The following is a 14757-nucleotide window of genomic DNA, read 5'->3' as shown; positions in this document are numbered from 1 at the left end:
CTTTGGTTTTTAAAAGTATTTTTTTTCCTCCAGGCTCCTCTTCTCCACCTCTTTTCTATGAGTTTTAAACTCAGACTGAGCTAACTTGGGTAGGTGAAGCAGCCAAGTGAGCCCAGTGTTCCTCGGGCTTCTTTAGCCCCCCGAGGAGATTAGCTCAGGTATCTCTGCCTGGAAATGAATTATGGATTTAATGCCCTGCTTTGAGTTTACTCATATATTGGCCAAAAGAAGTCTGCTCTCAGATAGAAGTCCAGGAACAATTATTTTCAATTACTGAACACTTCAACACAGGAATTCAAGTACTTTATCTTAAAAGGTAAGTTTTAACCTCACAAATAAAATACTCCAGAGGAATCATGAGAATCAAACAAAAATTATCACAGTTAGTTTTATAAAAGGTCATTACTTAGTCTATTCATCTTATATCAATTATATATGTGTCTGTGTTGTGTGTATAAAAGTAATAAAAAACTTATATAAAATATCATATTTATATGTGTGCAAATGTATATATAAAAGATAGTCTTGAAAATTGTAAGTCCTACTTCTCAATAAGAAAAGCAATAAAGTTGAAACTGATTAAAAGATTTTTAAAAATTAAAGCTTCGTTTTATTTTCTAACAACATACACCCTATACTCTATGCAAGCAAAATTTATACAAATAATACATCAACTCTTCATTGGTTCTAACTGACATCGAGCTTTGTAGGCAAAGAAGGGCAAGTGGTCATAAAGAAACCAGCAAGCTAAGCCAGCTTGTACAGCCAAGGGAAAGTAAGAATTTAATTCTTAGGAAATTCCATGAAATTCCATCCATTCCTCTCACAACATCAAATAGTAAAAGCAGAAGGAAATACTTACTTTCCCTTTACCATCTCAAAGTGGTAATAGTCAAAGTTTTCAAACATAGGCACTACAATACACTTGGAAATATAACTCACAAACAACATATTTATATGCACAAATGGATTAACTGAGCTTCCTAACTGAGAAAATTTATTTTTTATTATAGCAGTACAGGCACACACAGTACCTGGCAAATTTTTCAGTTACAGATTTGCATGCTTGTACAAGCATCATTGAAATTGTTCAAATGTATGTGGTTGTACTGAATCCGAGGTATAATCAGAAATAGATATACCCCAAAAAGGATTATGTTATGCACTTTAGGAGAAGGAAAAGAGCTTTTTGCCACATTGCTCTGTGTATTATTCCTCAAATAAAAAAAGATTATCATATATATAATAGTGGCCCACTTATGTGTCTCCAGAGCTGTTATACTGATAAGTGGCTTTTGTGCTTTGTAAATCATTTCGGATTGTTATAAACATTTCAGTATCTTGTAAGCTCCTTATTTTATTACTATACTTATTAAACTTATTAGAAGTTTACTCCTTGTAAATGATTATTATTAGCAAGTAATTTATTTAGTTACTTATGGGTATAGTGGTCAATCCACCTGCTTTCTGCATCTGCAGGGATGCCTTAGGGATAATTCTTTTGGTAAAGGACACATACCCCAGGGACTAACTTTTGAGAAACATGGAACTAGATACATCTGCAATTTCTTAAATATTAATTAGTAATTGTGTATATTCCTATTGTAACATTTATAACTTAGGCTATATTCTTGAAGTCATAAGTTTAAATAAAATGAACATGGAATATGTGTCAAATGCACCTCTGAAACCTGTCAATTGATATAAATTTATTCTAGCTAGTTTGGAAATTAGCCTTCGGTTGTTTTCGCTACTCTGTTCCTCTGAGAAGAGAAAAGTAACTAGTTTTTAAACTTACTGTTCACTTTAATAATTAGCTTCATATTAAAAATATCCAGACTAATTTATGGTGTTTTAATTCCAGAGATGATGACCACTGACCCAGAACACAATCAGAGACAAAGTAGATGCACTACCACAGAATTATTGCCAAATGTCTCTTCATTACATGTGTTTAACAGGAAACTAATGGAGCTCTCTGTTCCCTGCCTCATAAAAAAATCTATGGCTTGGCTGATAGCCTGTGGTTCTGTTTTAACATGAGAATAACAATGGGGATTGAGGGCTTGAAAAGAGGAATCATTTGCTTAATTATGCATTGCTTTTTTCTGTTTCTCACAATTAGACTGCAATAACTACAGTTCTTTGGTACCTAACTATGCATATTTGTGCAAAGTATTTTCCTATTCCATAGCTGCAACTTCAGCTTATATTGTACATGAATAAACCACAAGGAATTTATAGGAAAAATTAAGGAACTCATAGGAAAAATTAAAACTAAAAAGCATCATTAAAAATGTCATCAAAGGTCACTGAAACTATTAGCTTATTGTCTGATAGTTTTTAGAGAAAGACAGCCATGTCACAACTATGGATTCTTACTAAAATTCAGTCTGTGATAGAATACATTACCTTCTTGGAGTAGCACACTAAAATTTTTGCAGCATAACTGTAATTGGATCAAGATGATGGATCCTTCCTAACTCATTTGGGATAAAGACTATCAGGTCTTGATTTGCTAATAATAAAAATAATTCAAAGGCCCATCAACGGAAAACTATTCAAAGAAATCCCTTCAATCACATTGTTCATTACTTTAAATGTTTATTACAACAGAATACTCTTCTATGAAATACAAATTATTAATTTTACATTCAGAGTAAGAAACTGTGCTGCCTTTCCCCATGGTAGGAAATGTGTATTTATTCAGCAGTCTAGGGAACTCCTGCTTGCTGAAATCTTATGCAGATTTGTCCCAAAAGAAATACTAAGCAACAAAATAAGAAAAGTTATTTTGAAAAAGGCTAGATTATCAGTATATTTATGTGTGTGTGGAAGTATGCATAAAACATATGTATGTATATATTCCCATTTAAGATCAGACTTTGCATTTAAATAGTGAAATGCAAAATAATTAAGAAAATAAAACAACTGAAACAAATAGAAAGAAGTAACTGTGACTTTAAAAACGCTCATGAGAAATTAAAAATTCTAATTAGAAACTTCTTTTACACTTATAAATTTGGTAATTGATTTTGATTGGATTGGTAATCCTCGGTTTCTGAGGATTCTATTTACTTTATTCAAAAGGATCCATTCTTTCATTCTTGTAAAAATATTGAGGAATAGAACTTCTTTTTAAAGTTACAGCCAATACCTCACACCTTAGAAATCTCTGCGTTAGATTCAGTAATTTCATTCATGGCATACATCATTTGAATACCGTACAAAATAGCCTGAATACTGCATGTGCTTTAAATTACACTTATTCTGAAGTACAAATATATCTTCACAATTGAATGCAGCATTTGTACTTGGAAATAGATATACTGGAATTAGAGTTAAGTAACTGGGCATTACTGGAAGTATGCCTACAGCAAAATATATCCATCTTTAACATGACATGCATATGAGATATACAGATGATGTACAGCTCAATCTGTAGATCCATCACATATGGATTAATTTTGACTTCTATTAAAATGTGAAATTCCCATTGGAAATAGTCAAAGAGATATATACTCAGGGAATGACTTCAGTGCTAAGATGACAGATTTGATTTTAAACATTTCCTTCTTAGTAAACGATCCCAGCCAGCCAAACCCCAAATACCTCAGCTCTTAGGTTTACAGCCCATCCTGAACATGACATCGGCATATCCAAAGACGAGCTGCTGACACACTTTGCGGTTTGACCTGTGGTGTTCAGGTTTATAAAACAAAGGTAAATAAATAAATTTCCTCCCACCTGACACGGCTGATTGAAAGGAGGTGTGAGAGGCCAGAAGGGATCGGGCTGATTGCAAGAAGCAACTGTACATCTGGTGACCTTTTCTGTTCGCCGCCTGCTATTATCTTGTTGTTTGGCTGTAGGATAGTGGTTCAGAGCTGGCCAAACAAGAGTATCAGCCAGTGACCCCCCTCCGCTTTCTACTGGCATCCTGGGTCTACTAGTTTGCAAGCATGCACCCTTCAGCTTTATACAGTACAAAGCACTGATCAAAGTCCCTCTGAACAGGCTGGGTTCAGGCTGCTCGCTGGAATTTGAGCCCTTGTCAGTCACGTAGGAAGTCTGCTGGTTGGACACTTTCTGCACTGAAAGCAGGCCCTTTCTTAATTAGTATTGAGATTTGCCCTTCAGCAACATCGAAACAGGCGCCAGGGGAAAAGCCAGAATCTCAGAAAAAAACTGTAAATTAAGCATCCAAACAACAGCTGGGCCCTGCTTGAATTTACTCATATGCAGGCAAAACACTTTGGGGTTAATCAAATGAAATAGCTGCTGAAATCAAGCATAGTACTTGAGTCCAGCCAACAAAACCTGAATAATAAATGAAACCAAATAAGAAAAGTCTTAGCAGAGGTTTCCAAAATGCCTGAGAAATGCTATAACTTCCAATTGAGAGATTTTGATATAAAATAATATATCAAGCAAAGGATCGATGAAATAGGTCAAATTTCAGCCTGACAGTCTTTTAATGACACATGTACTACTGTCACCAACAGTCTTTTGTGGTGAAGCAAAGACAGACACAAATATTGTTGAAATGCGATGAATAAGATGCTCTTTTTTTCACTCGTATGCAATACTTTTGCTCAGTTCTACAAAGGGAGATGACAACAACAAATTCAAGCCTGAGGTGAACTGAGGGAACAAGATTTCTGGCTATTAATAGTTTCCTTCTCCAGACTACAGTGAGGAAAAAAGTGCTGCCCATTTTCAGACTCTGAAAGTATGGAAATTTGGGGGAGCTTAGGACTAAGGCTAAGATGATTGCATTTATAGCAAAGGCATCAGAAATGACTGAGCAATTTTCTGGTCAGCAAAGGCACTGCAGAAGATACTATGGTCATACAGTTCTCAGCCTGCCAGAGATGGATGTAGCTACAGAAAAGATAGGCAGAGTGACCAAACTTTTTTCTGCGTTAGACGTATTGCTTATTCAGGTTTTAGCCTAGTGGAGTGCAAACGTGACTCAAAATGAGGGTCGCTAGTATTATCCATTTAGAGAGTAAAACATGGGTTTGATTTCTTCTCTGAGAATAAATTCCAGCTTTTGTAATTAGGACTATTTCTCCTTTAAATGACAGGGGCTGGTGAAGAATGTCTCTTAGATTAAGAGGCAAATGATAAACGAATACGTGCAAGTAAAGCATTGCTAAGACAGTACAAGTTCATGAAAATTAGAAGCCCATCTGGGTCTGCCATAAGTTTGTCAAATAAAATAAACTATTTCCCAGTTACTCTCATAACTTTTATGAAAAGTATATAATCACTGGCATTTAAATATATATTCTGCAATTAGACTAAATTTCAGAGGCCATAACACAATTAAAAGGTTGTATATACACTCTGTTTTCAAGCTGGATTATATTCCTGATGTTTAAGTGATACTTCATAGAATTTATTTACATAAAGTGCTTAAACAGAATTAGTACTAACACATCTTTAAGGGATCTCTTTTGATCCTTTGGATTTATGTGGAAGTGGTTTTTTTTAATGCTTTACATCTTCTGTACCAGAAATAGCAGAGAAAGAATTCAGAACCAGGCTTTTTGTGAAATACTTTTCAATTTTTGGTTTTGTAAAGTATATATCTCATTACAGCATCCCCAAAAATATTTAGTTATAATAACTAGTAATATCTACTTTTCTTTTAAGATTGTTTTCATCGTGAAGGTGTCTAAAGCCCTCGTTCATGCCTGGATAATTTGAAGCCTCTAAGTTTCATGCTCCTGAAAAGTTTAATTTTGAGGGAAATTCCACATGTTGGGGATTTGGAAAAAGGAAAGATTTCTCTGGTACCCCAGAGAAAACCCTATGTGCTAAAAGGATCAGCTTTAGGGTTGCTTATAGGTTTAGAGTTTAAAGACTCTCTCCATGGAGATGGATTAGAAGGTGGGTGACACAGTCAAAAGAACATGACTAAATTAACCTTTATATAACATACGGTGTGTGTGCACATATATATACGCATACAAGCACATACAGGTTTACAAATGTGGTACTTCTGGACAGGCAAAAACCAGATGCGCATGCATGTATTTTTTAACTGTCCTGTTGAAAATGTTACTCCTCCAATTAGATCAGTAGAAAAGCTATAGGTATTCTTACTAGGTGTTCAGAAGTCCAGAGGCAGTAGATGGGACCAGATCCCCAACCAACACATGAGTTAAGCAGATCAAACCCAACTTATTTCTCACTCATGCAGCAGAATTAGTATGAGTGGAAACCAAGCCAAAAAGTAACTATTCATTTCTAGCTTGACTCAGTTTCTTTGAAATATGGACCAAATCTAATTGTAACTTGGAGCTGACTTTGACAACTTGTCTGGAATAGGTAATGTTATTAGACATTAATGTTACCAGTCTGAATGGCGTTTACTCCACACAAAGGAACACTGACCAGAGATGTAGGCGATGACTTCTAACTAACACTGGGGAGAAATTGGACGCAATTGGCCCAAACAAACCAAACAGCGGCCTCATTGCTTCAGCTGCAGGGGAGAATGCCCCGCCATCCTCACCCTATTGCACTTGTTACTGTATTATAGGCTACAGAATTGCTGGGGTGACTGGAAAAGGATGGAGACTAAAGAGGGTCATCTTTCAACACATCAGCAAAAAGGAATAGGCTGGTGCTTTCTGTTCAGAACTAACGGAAGAAGAGAAGGGCAAATTGCTTTTCCGCCCATAGAGAAAGTGAGGTATTGTACCAAGAGCCCAAGTTATCCCCATCAGAGGGGCTCCCACACCAGCTCTAGTGACAGGCACCTGAGCACAGGCCCACCACAGGCAAACAATTTAGTCTTACTGATGCGGCACCACTGCTCAGATGCACAGAATGGGCTTGGAGGGACCTTTAAAGATGATCTAGTCCAACTCCTGGTGGGCAGGGACATCTTTCACTAGATCAGGCACTTGCAAGAATCAAGTTACTCTTCTGGATAACAGCAGCTGGTGCTGTGTGGGCGTTAACAGGGCACTCGGAGTGGATGTGGGGATGTCTGTGACTCTGCTATGTCGCAAGCCCAGCCACAACCCGCCTCCCTGTGCCCCCCACCACAAGGCAGAGCTGCTGCAGTCCTGTGTTTCTGGTGGAAAGAAAAGTGCCCTGCAGAGAACAACGGACTTGTTAGCAAACATGACTACCCAAGGCATGCTGGCTTAGCTCTTCTGACCTCTTGGTGTTGGTTTTAGTTTGTTTCTCTCAGGATGGGTGAGTGAAGAATTGCCCAATCTGGCAAAGATGAAGATCAGTGTCTAAAGTACATGAGAGATGGAACCCCATACTGAGGATAGGCATGCTGGCTATAAATTCATGAATGAATAACCCAACCCAGAATCTAGCTTTTGAATTTATGAACATTGCAGGACTCCAATATTGTCTGCTTCACTAGTTCATTCTCAGAACTCAGGACAGACTGGCAACCCATACCGCTATAGAGGTACAAATACCCACAGGTGTTCTGCAGCCATCTGAACAGAGCAGAAAGTGCTAAGAGTAGCTCTTCCACATTTTCACATGTGGCAGTCCTAAGAGAACAAGTAGTTTTCGCACAGCTAGATTATTTTCCCACAACATGAACACAGTACTACTTCACCAACTGAAATAATTTCTTGAAAATAATGGCAGTATTTATAGATCTAAATACTCAGTACATCTACATTTCGAAGAAAGGCACTATATGTTGCCCAAGACATCAGGAAGCTGTTTCCTTGAAATGCAAAATTAAACTCTGTTGCAAGTGCATCTCAGCTTTCCTTGGGAATGGTAACTACAGTTATCTCCTGAATTGCATTTAAAAATCGCTATACAACAGATTGTTCAGTAACCGTCCAGTAACTTCATCTGAAACCATAGTAACCAGAGAGGCTTGTAGCTCACATTCCCTATCTGGCATTATTTTCTGATAACGTGTTCAATAACTCATATTACCAATGTATGACAATTGGAAGGAACACCAGGGGGCTCTCTGTGAAATATCCCAGTTTCCATTAGTTATATATCAGCACTGTTATTGCAGCATATGAATTCTATACACAATTATATACTGTTCTTCCCTCCACATCTATCTGTATTTTGCAGGGCTTATCTTTGTGAGAGGAAACTACAATGAATTCTATCAGAATCTGCAATTCATGCCCTTTCTTTGGTTGTGTGTCCTTACTTTTGGGCTTTTTAAAAAATTGATTCTGAAGAAAGAGTGAAACTGAACAGGGTAGGACTGTTGTCACATCCAAAGTGTGGAAACTCTCATTTCTATTTCCACTGTGTTTGATTACAAGATTTATTCTGCTTGAAGCTGAGGCAATATAGACACTTAATGAAATAATTAATTTGAAACCCACCAAAATAAATAAGTAGTAAAAGTCTCCCAAACCACGTGTTGGTACTTGAATTGAGTAAGAGCCAGCAGCCAATCTGATAATGTATTTTCTGATACTGGTTATGATCACAAGCAAAAATACTTACATTTGCTGAAAGCTGAGATGTAAGGGTAGCAACTTTTTCTTGTGATGCAACCAGCTCTCTCCGGAGTTTCTGAATTTGCTAGATTAAAAAAACAAAACTGCTGTCAGCATTTCAGCAATTTCCTTCTGTTGTGGTTTTTTTTTTGTTTTCTGAAGGGATCACCAGTAGATTTACAATATCTTAGTTTCACATTTTAATCTCAGAACTATTCAGAAATACAAATTATTACAAGTTGGCACTTAGTGCTGCTCCAACTGTTTTCTTGCACTTAACCTGTGTATGAGCTAGGATCCCAGTTAAGGGAGCACATATGGGCAAAAGCTTACTTACTTCATATGTACAATCCTCTGTTTGCACATGTAAATGTCATGTTTTTTTATCAAATCCTGTAAGTTCCAAACATATCCTTAGTGCAATCAAGGAGAGCAGCCCTGGATGAGATCTGAGTTTATGAAACATGAAAGAATTTGAGTGAGGTTCACTTTGCCTGACTGCAGACGTGATGCAACCGGCATATGTTAAATGTCTACATTAGACTCAGATGAAGTGCCAAAAAGTACTCCCCCGCTGCCTGGCATGGAGAAGGCTTCGATGACTACCTCAGACACAGATTTTTGCTTCATGGATGTCTAAAGTTAGATGAAGTACAGTAATATTTTTTTTTCTCTCTAACACAATACTTCTTACAGTCCCAGAGATTCAAACATACAGCCTCTTTAAACCTTATATACCTTTCAAAAACTTGCTGGCCAACTTAAAAAAATGTAGCTTTAAATGTGACTGCTGACATGAAAATATACTTAATTCAAGGCTTCTGTATCCTTTAATGAAAAACAGAATCCTTAAGAAAAATATCTGTTTACATTTCAGCTAGGATAGATCTCTAGCATCAAGCTCGCGCATGATTTTAAGCTCATTTAACCCTATTTGAGATCTTACAGGGACCTCAGGCATTGCACTGAACTTAACCACAGCATGGAGTTTCACTTTGAAACCCCTTTCATACTCAGACAAAAAAGAAATTATTCCAGACTAGAGAAGTAAAATGTCTAAAACTAGCCTAGGAAAGTGAGCACATAACATTCACTAGTAAAGACTATTGCAGTACTTTAATTTTATGACTCCCATGAAAACCAAAAGGGAATATTGCACAAGCTTTAAGAATGAACAGGTTCCTATACATCTATGATACAAAAATAGCTAGGTCATTTACACTAGCTCAGAGCAAAGGAAACATTATTGAGCTGTTCTCTATCCTGGACTGCCACTTTTCTTTTTCCAAGTTTTCTCTTTGGTTTTCAATAGCAATTATTTGACCTTCCTGCTTAAGCTGCACTTTCATCATATTCCTGCAACTATACAAAGGCAGTTCTCATGAAGTGCTGTTCAACATCTCCTGCAAGAGCATCACAGAGCAGGCCTAGATACTGGGAAAACATCGTGTAGAAAGACACAGGAAAGAAATGTTGTTTCACCTCTATATACAGCCCTATATAAAGGGCAATGAAATGAGGAATTGTCGTTTACTCTACTGAGCTACGGCACGCTTCTTCAGCTCCTTTGCTTTAACTTTCAGAGAAAGGAGCTTAGAAAATTCAGGTAGAAATTATATTGAAATACGCTGCAGCAAGTAAGGAAGAATATGTTTATTTGTTCAACTTCCTCAAAATAACTTTGAGTTGACTTTTTCTCTGATTGGAATAGTAAAAATAGGAGCAGCATAAACACAGGAGTCGGAAGGCATGTGGCTCTGTGAAGTGGAAGTGCCCTCCTTGGTGCTGCATTGTATTGCTGCTACTCCTTGATGCCCTTTTAATACAACCAGGACTTCATTTTGAGAAAGGCTGTAATTGTATCCAGCTGCTGACCTGGGCTTGTCACCCATTCTTATACACTGTGAGGAGAAAGAAGCTGTTTTGCACGTCAGATTTGATTTATATCTGAAATCAATCTGCGTTGCTCTGAAATCCATCGAAGTGGTCAGTTTCAGAAATTTAATATAATGCAAAATGTAAGGGAGAGAAGTTCAAAGCGAACATTTGAAGTATTTTTCTCCTGAAAGGCAGCACATTACCTAGAATTGTACAGTCCCTTAGATCCAGTACAGAGTGGTATTAAGTCTGAAATCAGACGTATCACAACTCCTCCACTCAGAAGCCTGATTCTCATCGATTTTTTTCACCTTTTCAGAACCTCAGCCAGGAGGCATTCTTCAGCACAATGCTAAGGACACACCTTCTAGTGCACTAGAAGCAGCATCAGCTCTTTACCAATTCTTTTTAAAAAGTGGTACAAAGACACAGGGTGTCTTTTCCCCACCAACTCAACAGTTTAGCCATAGCAAATAAACAATAAACTTTAAAAAAATAAAATACAATACACAGCTATAGAAACAAAGAAAAGTTTTTACCTCTGAATGTGCCTTTTCTTCTGCCTGGAAGAAAACAAAGAAGAAATGGCTTAGAAACAGTCTACAACATAATTGCAGTAATAGAAAATAAAAGCCAGCTACACTGAAGTGAAATGAATAGTTTCACGGATCCATTACATTTAAGGAAGGTATGCAGTAAAAACAATAAATGGAATTCTTTTCAACTTACTTGGCAAGGCTCCAGCTGAAACCCCAAAGAGTTTGCCAGCATACTGACAACATGAAACAGTGGGTAAAGGGAGAACAGGAACAGACCTGCAGAAACTGCGGCTACATTTCTAAGATACAAAAGAAAACTTGCTATGCTGTCACTGCATGGACCTTAGTCTGTTACCAGCTATCTTTTACACCTTAATGATTATTATGGCCTCTGGAACTATATTTGCTTTACTGTATACTGAGCAATATTCCTAATAGACTAATCCCTGCTAAGAGAAGTTGGCAGCATACCAGTAAAACATATATGGGGGAAGGTGAGGGGAGAGGGGTACTTGCATTTTAAAATAATTTCTTCCATACAGAGTACTGACCAAAATATTAAGGGCTATCAAGGCACGTTAAAGTTTCAGCTTAAACTTGCTAATAATATTTCATAATTTTAGATATTGTCCATATTGTTATGTATTGCGTCATACAATGATACTATTTACTCAGCAGCCTTTTTCAACAAGCTAAGAAACTAAATCATTGCAAGGGAAACCTTTGAAAGTCATTAAATTTGTAAGCATGGGAGTAGTCTAATTTAGGAGGCATTTGGCGGACAGCAAAATCTTAGTTCAGTGGGATTCTAATGGAAAAGAATGGCATGCCATGAGAGAGGAACCCTTTCATAACATAAAATAAGAATCGGTTAATGTACTGAAAATCAATCCACCCCATGATCTGAGGTGACCCAAGTTCAGAGAAGCAGTCTAACAGTGTCTAGAAGAGAAGTAAGCAGTAAAAGGAAAATGTGGGTAGAAGAATTAGCTCTAAATAACACTAGAAAGGCTAAGAAAACCTGAGGTAAGAGTTCCTCAGAAGATTCCCTGACATCAGGCAGTATCATGTTATTACAAATTAATATAGATGCTTTATTAAGCTTGTATTAAGCACAACTTTTGTGCCATTAGAATTTTAATAATTTATTACAGAAATGTTTTCTTACTTTACCTTGTGTAGGGGGAGAAGACTTTTAGAAAATGCCTCTTTCCACACATGCTTATCTGTTAACAGTCACTAAAAAGACTGCGATGCTATACTTCCCTGTGCAACACTTAGAACTGCTCCTGGCTGAAATTACTGTAATACCTGATACATCACTACATGGGAATGATTTAGATAATGGTTGTTTTATTTGCCAGCACTGATGTGACACACATACTGATACTAACTTTCTGATCTATGTTCGCAAAAAGGAGATCTGCCTACAGAAAAAATTGAAATTCTATTCTTGTTACTGGTACTTCAAACATGTAGTGCACAAAAAGCCACAAAGGGATCAAGAAAGACCATGTCCCCTTATGAAGTCTACTGTGCCAAGAGAAGCAAAAAATTACAAATTTAGTGTTGGTGACCTTTTCCTGAAACAGCGATGTAGAGATGTGGTCCTTCATCCTTAGACCACCGCCCCCCGCTGATGAAGGCAGTGCTACATGTTGTTACCAGATGACTCCCTCACTGTGCAAGGGAGTGTTGCCTCTCTCCCAAGTTCAGAGAGGTGGCTCCCACAAGTCAGCTTTTGTGGGCAGTGGAAGAAGTAAGTGAAAGAGAAAGAAGGGGATTCTGGGCATACCATCAACTTAAAAAATAAAATCTGACAACCAAATACATTTGAGCAGTTTTTGCATAAGAGTTCATGCTGACACCATTGTAACCCAGCACTCAGCCATTGGTTCAAAAGGCTCTAAAAGGAAATATTTTTTTTTCTCCCTCTACTTCTCCATCATACCCATGCATCCCATACTTGTAAGGATTATTTTTTTCTTTTTTTGAAGACTTAAAATATTAACATACAAATGACATGTCCTTACAGATCTCCTTCGAGCTTGGCTTAGCACAGTTAATGAAGTCTAGGGATTCTAAGCGTAGCTAATGCTGAGAGCCAGTGCGAGAAAAATAGCAATTAACTAAATATGTGCAAATTGCAGAGTCTCACCTACTGAGCAGGAGGAGATTAAAATTGGAGACAACCTATCATAATTTACACTACCACACATCTTTTTCAACTTCTCAGAGAGCTAGATGTATTCACTGCCAAAACTGAATCAGTATTTCAATCCTACAGTATACTAAGTCCGCTTACATGGCATACTTTTCTGTGAAACCAAATGTTTTTCTCTCTACATGCATATCTATACAAGCTGGATTTCCAGTCTATTCAAGTAAGTCCTGAAAACCCAAATGCAAATCAAGAAGAAAGCCAATACATACAGAAAAGACTTCTATCTCATTGGACTTACTCATTGCAATGGCAGCAAATCATGAAATGTCTCTTCTGAATCTCATATTGTAATTCTCAAAGAAACAATCTTCAGAGAACAACTTCAAGATTTTCAACTATCTTTTGGTAATAATACATAAAGATCTTGATCTTTATTTAGTACTTTGTCTGAATCTCTCCAGTGATTAGGCTGCAGAAAAACACTAGCACCAAGGCTTAAGGCAATGCTTGAGAAATCTGATAAATATATTTGATTGAGATACTTATGGAAAGGCAGTTGCTTTGGAATTCCAGTGTAGTGATTTTGGCCTGCTTAAGTAAGGTAAAAAAGCTCTTGTACTCCTCCTTGAATCTAGCAATAGCTGAAAGCAAGTTATACGTGCCGTAACCCTGTGAAGCTATCCCTTCCTGGAGGAAATGGGGCACTGCACCATATCATCAAACAATGAAACGTTGTTCTCTGCTTTCAGCTGATGTGATACTGATTGCCAGCCTTTCATGTTTCTATACTCCACTTGTGCATCATCTTCTGATCAGTTGCTGAAATGTTCCAACTTTTTTCACAGGATGAGAGGGATCAAGCAGAAGAAATTCTGATCAAAAATCATCCCTAAAGGTCAACCCCAGTAACTTTGTCATACTAATTCCTTTCTTGCCCTTTACAGATTTTTCTATAACTTCCATTATCTTGTCTACATAATCCATAACTTAAGGAGTGGGGCTTAGGTGCAATGTGAATTCACAGTCAGACATTTCAGAAGATATTCCACTGACTTACAGTAGGAACTTGGGTAAACAGTTTAAAGTTTGTTTTGCAGAAAAAATACTGTTCTCTAATAACATGGGGTTTAGGTAATATTTCCAAGATACTCTGTAATCTTGAATGATAGCAAGTTATATAAATAGAAAGTATTAGTAAACCCTTGCTACAATACGCAACATCAGAGCAGAGATATTTCAGAATTACTGACTGACCGGATACTGAAAGCATCCTATGTCACTTTGTAATTTGATTTTTACCATCTATCAGTTTCATAACATTCTTCTAAAATTTGATATCAAAGCTTGAATTACAATTTTGGACACCTCCCTATGCAAATTGATCATAGTGTCTCATAGACAGGGGAATAGTAGTAAAGATTTTTCTACTACCAAACCATGAGAAGCTTTGCTTTGAATGTTAGTCATACCTTATGTGCAGCCAGTCTGTATGTACATTCTACTTCCCCAAAATAATTTGGAGCTGATCTGGACTGGAATTGATTGCAACTTGCTGCTAAGGCCTGGACAAACCTAATGCGTGTGTATCTGATGTTATAGACATGCCCCTGTATAGACCTTTTTGTGATTAAACAGAACTAGGAGAGGCACCATTGTGGTAGACGTTGTGCATGGATGCAAGGTACTTTCCAAGCTAACATGAGTTTAG

At 37.2% G+C, this 14757-nt stretch overlaps 1 protein-coding gene across 14 annotated transcripts in view; it reads right to left on the bottom strand.

Annotated features, from left to right (window-relative positions):
* Positions 1–14757, bottom strand: part of NAV3 (neuron navigator 3) — a 562373-nt gene that overhangs the window by 30435 nt on the left and 517181 nt on the right. For all 14 annotated transcript variants that reach the window (XM_072864069.1, XM_072864018.1, XM_072864025.1 and 11 more), the window contains 2 exons: positions 10886–10909; positions 8476–8553 (listed from right to left, as the gene is read on the bottom strand). In XM_072864069.1, the coding sequence (XP_072720170.1) occupies positions 8476–8553; positions 10886–10909 (102 nt within the window). The remainder of the gene's footprint in view (positions 1–8475; positions 8554–10885; positions 10910–14757) is intronic.

Source organism: Ciconia boyciana, chromosome 1 (genome assembly GCF_034638445.1).
Source record: "Ciconia boyciana chromosome 1, ASM3463844v1, whole genome shotgun sequence".
Lineage (NCBI taxonomy): Eukaryota > Metazoa > Chordata > Aves > Ciconiiformes > Ciconiidae > Ciconia > Ciconia boyciana.
This window is presented reverse-complemented; position numbering and strand designations above follow the sequence as displayed.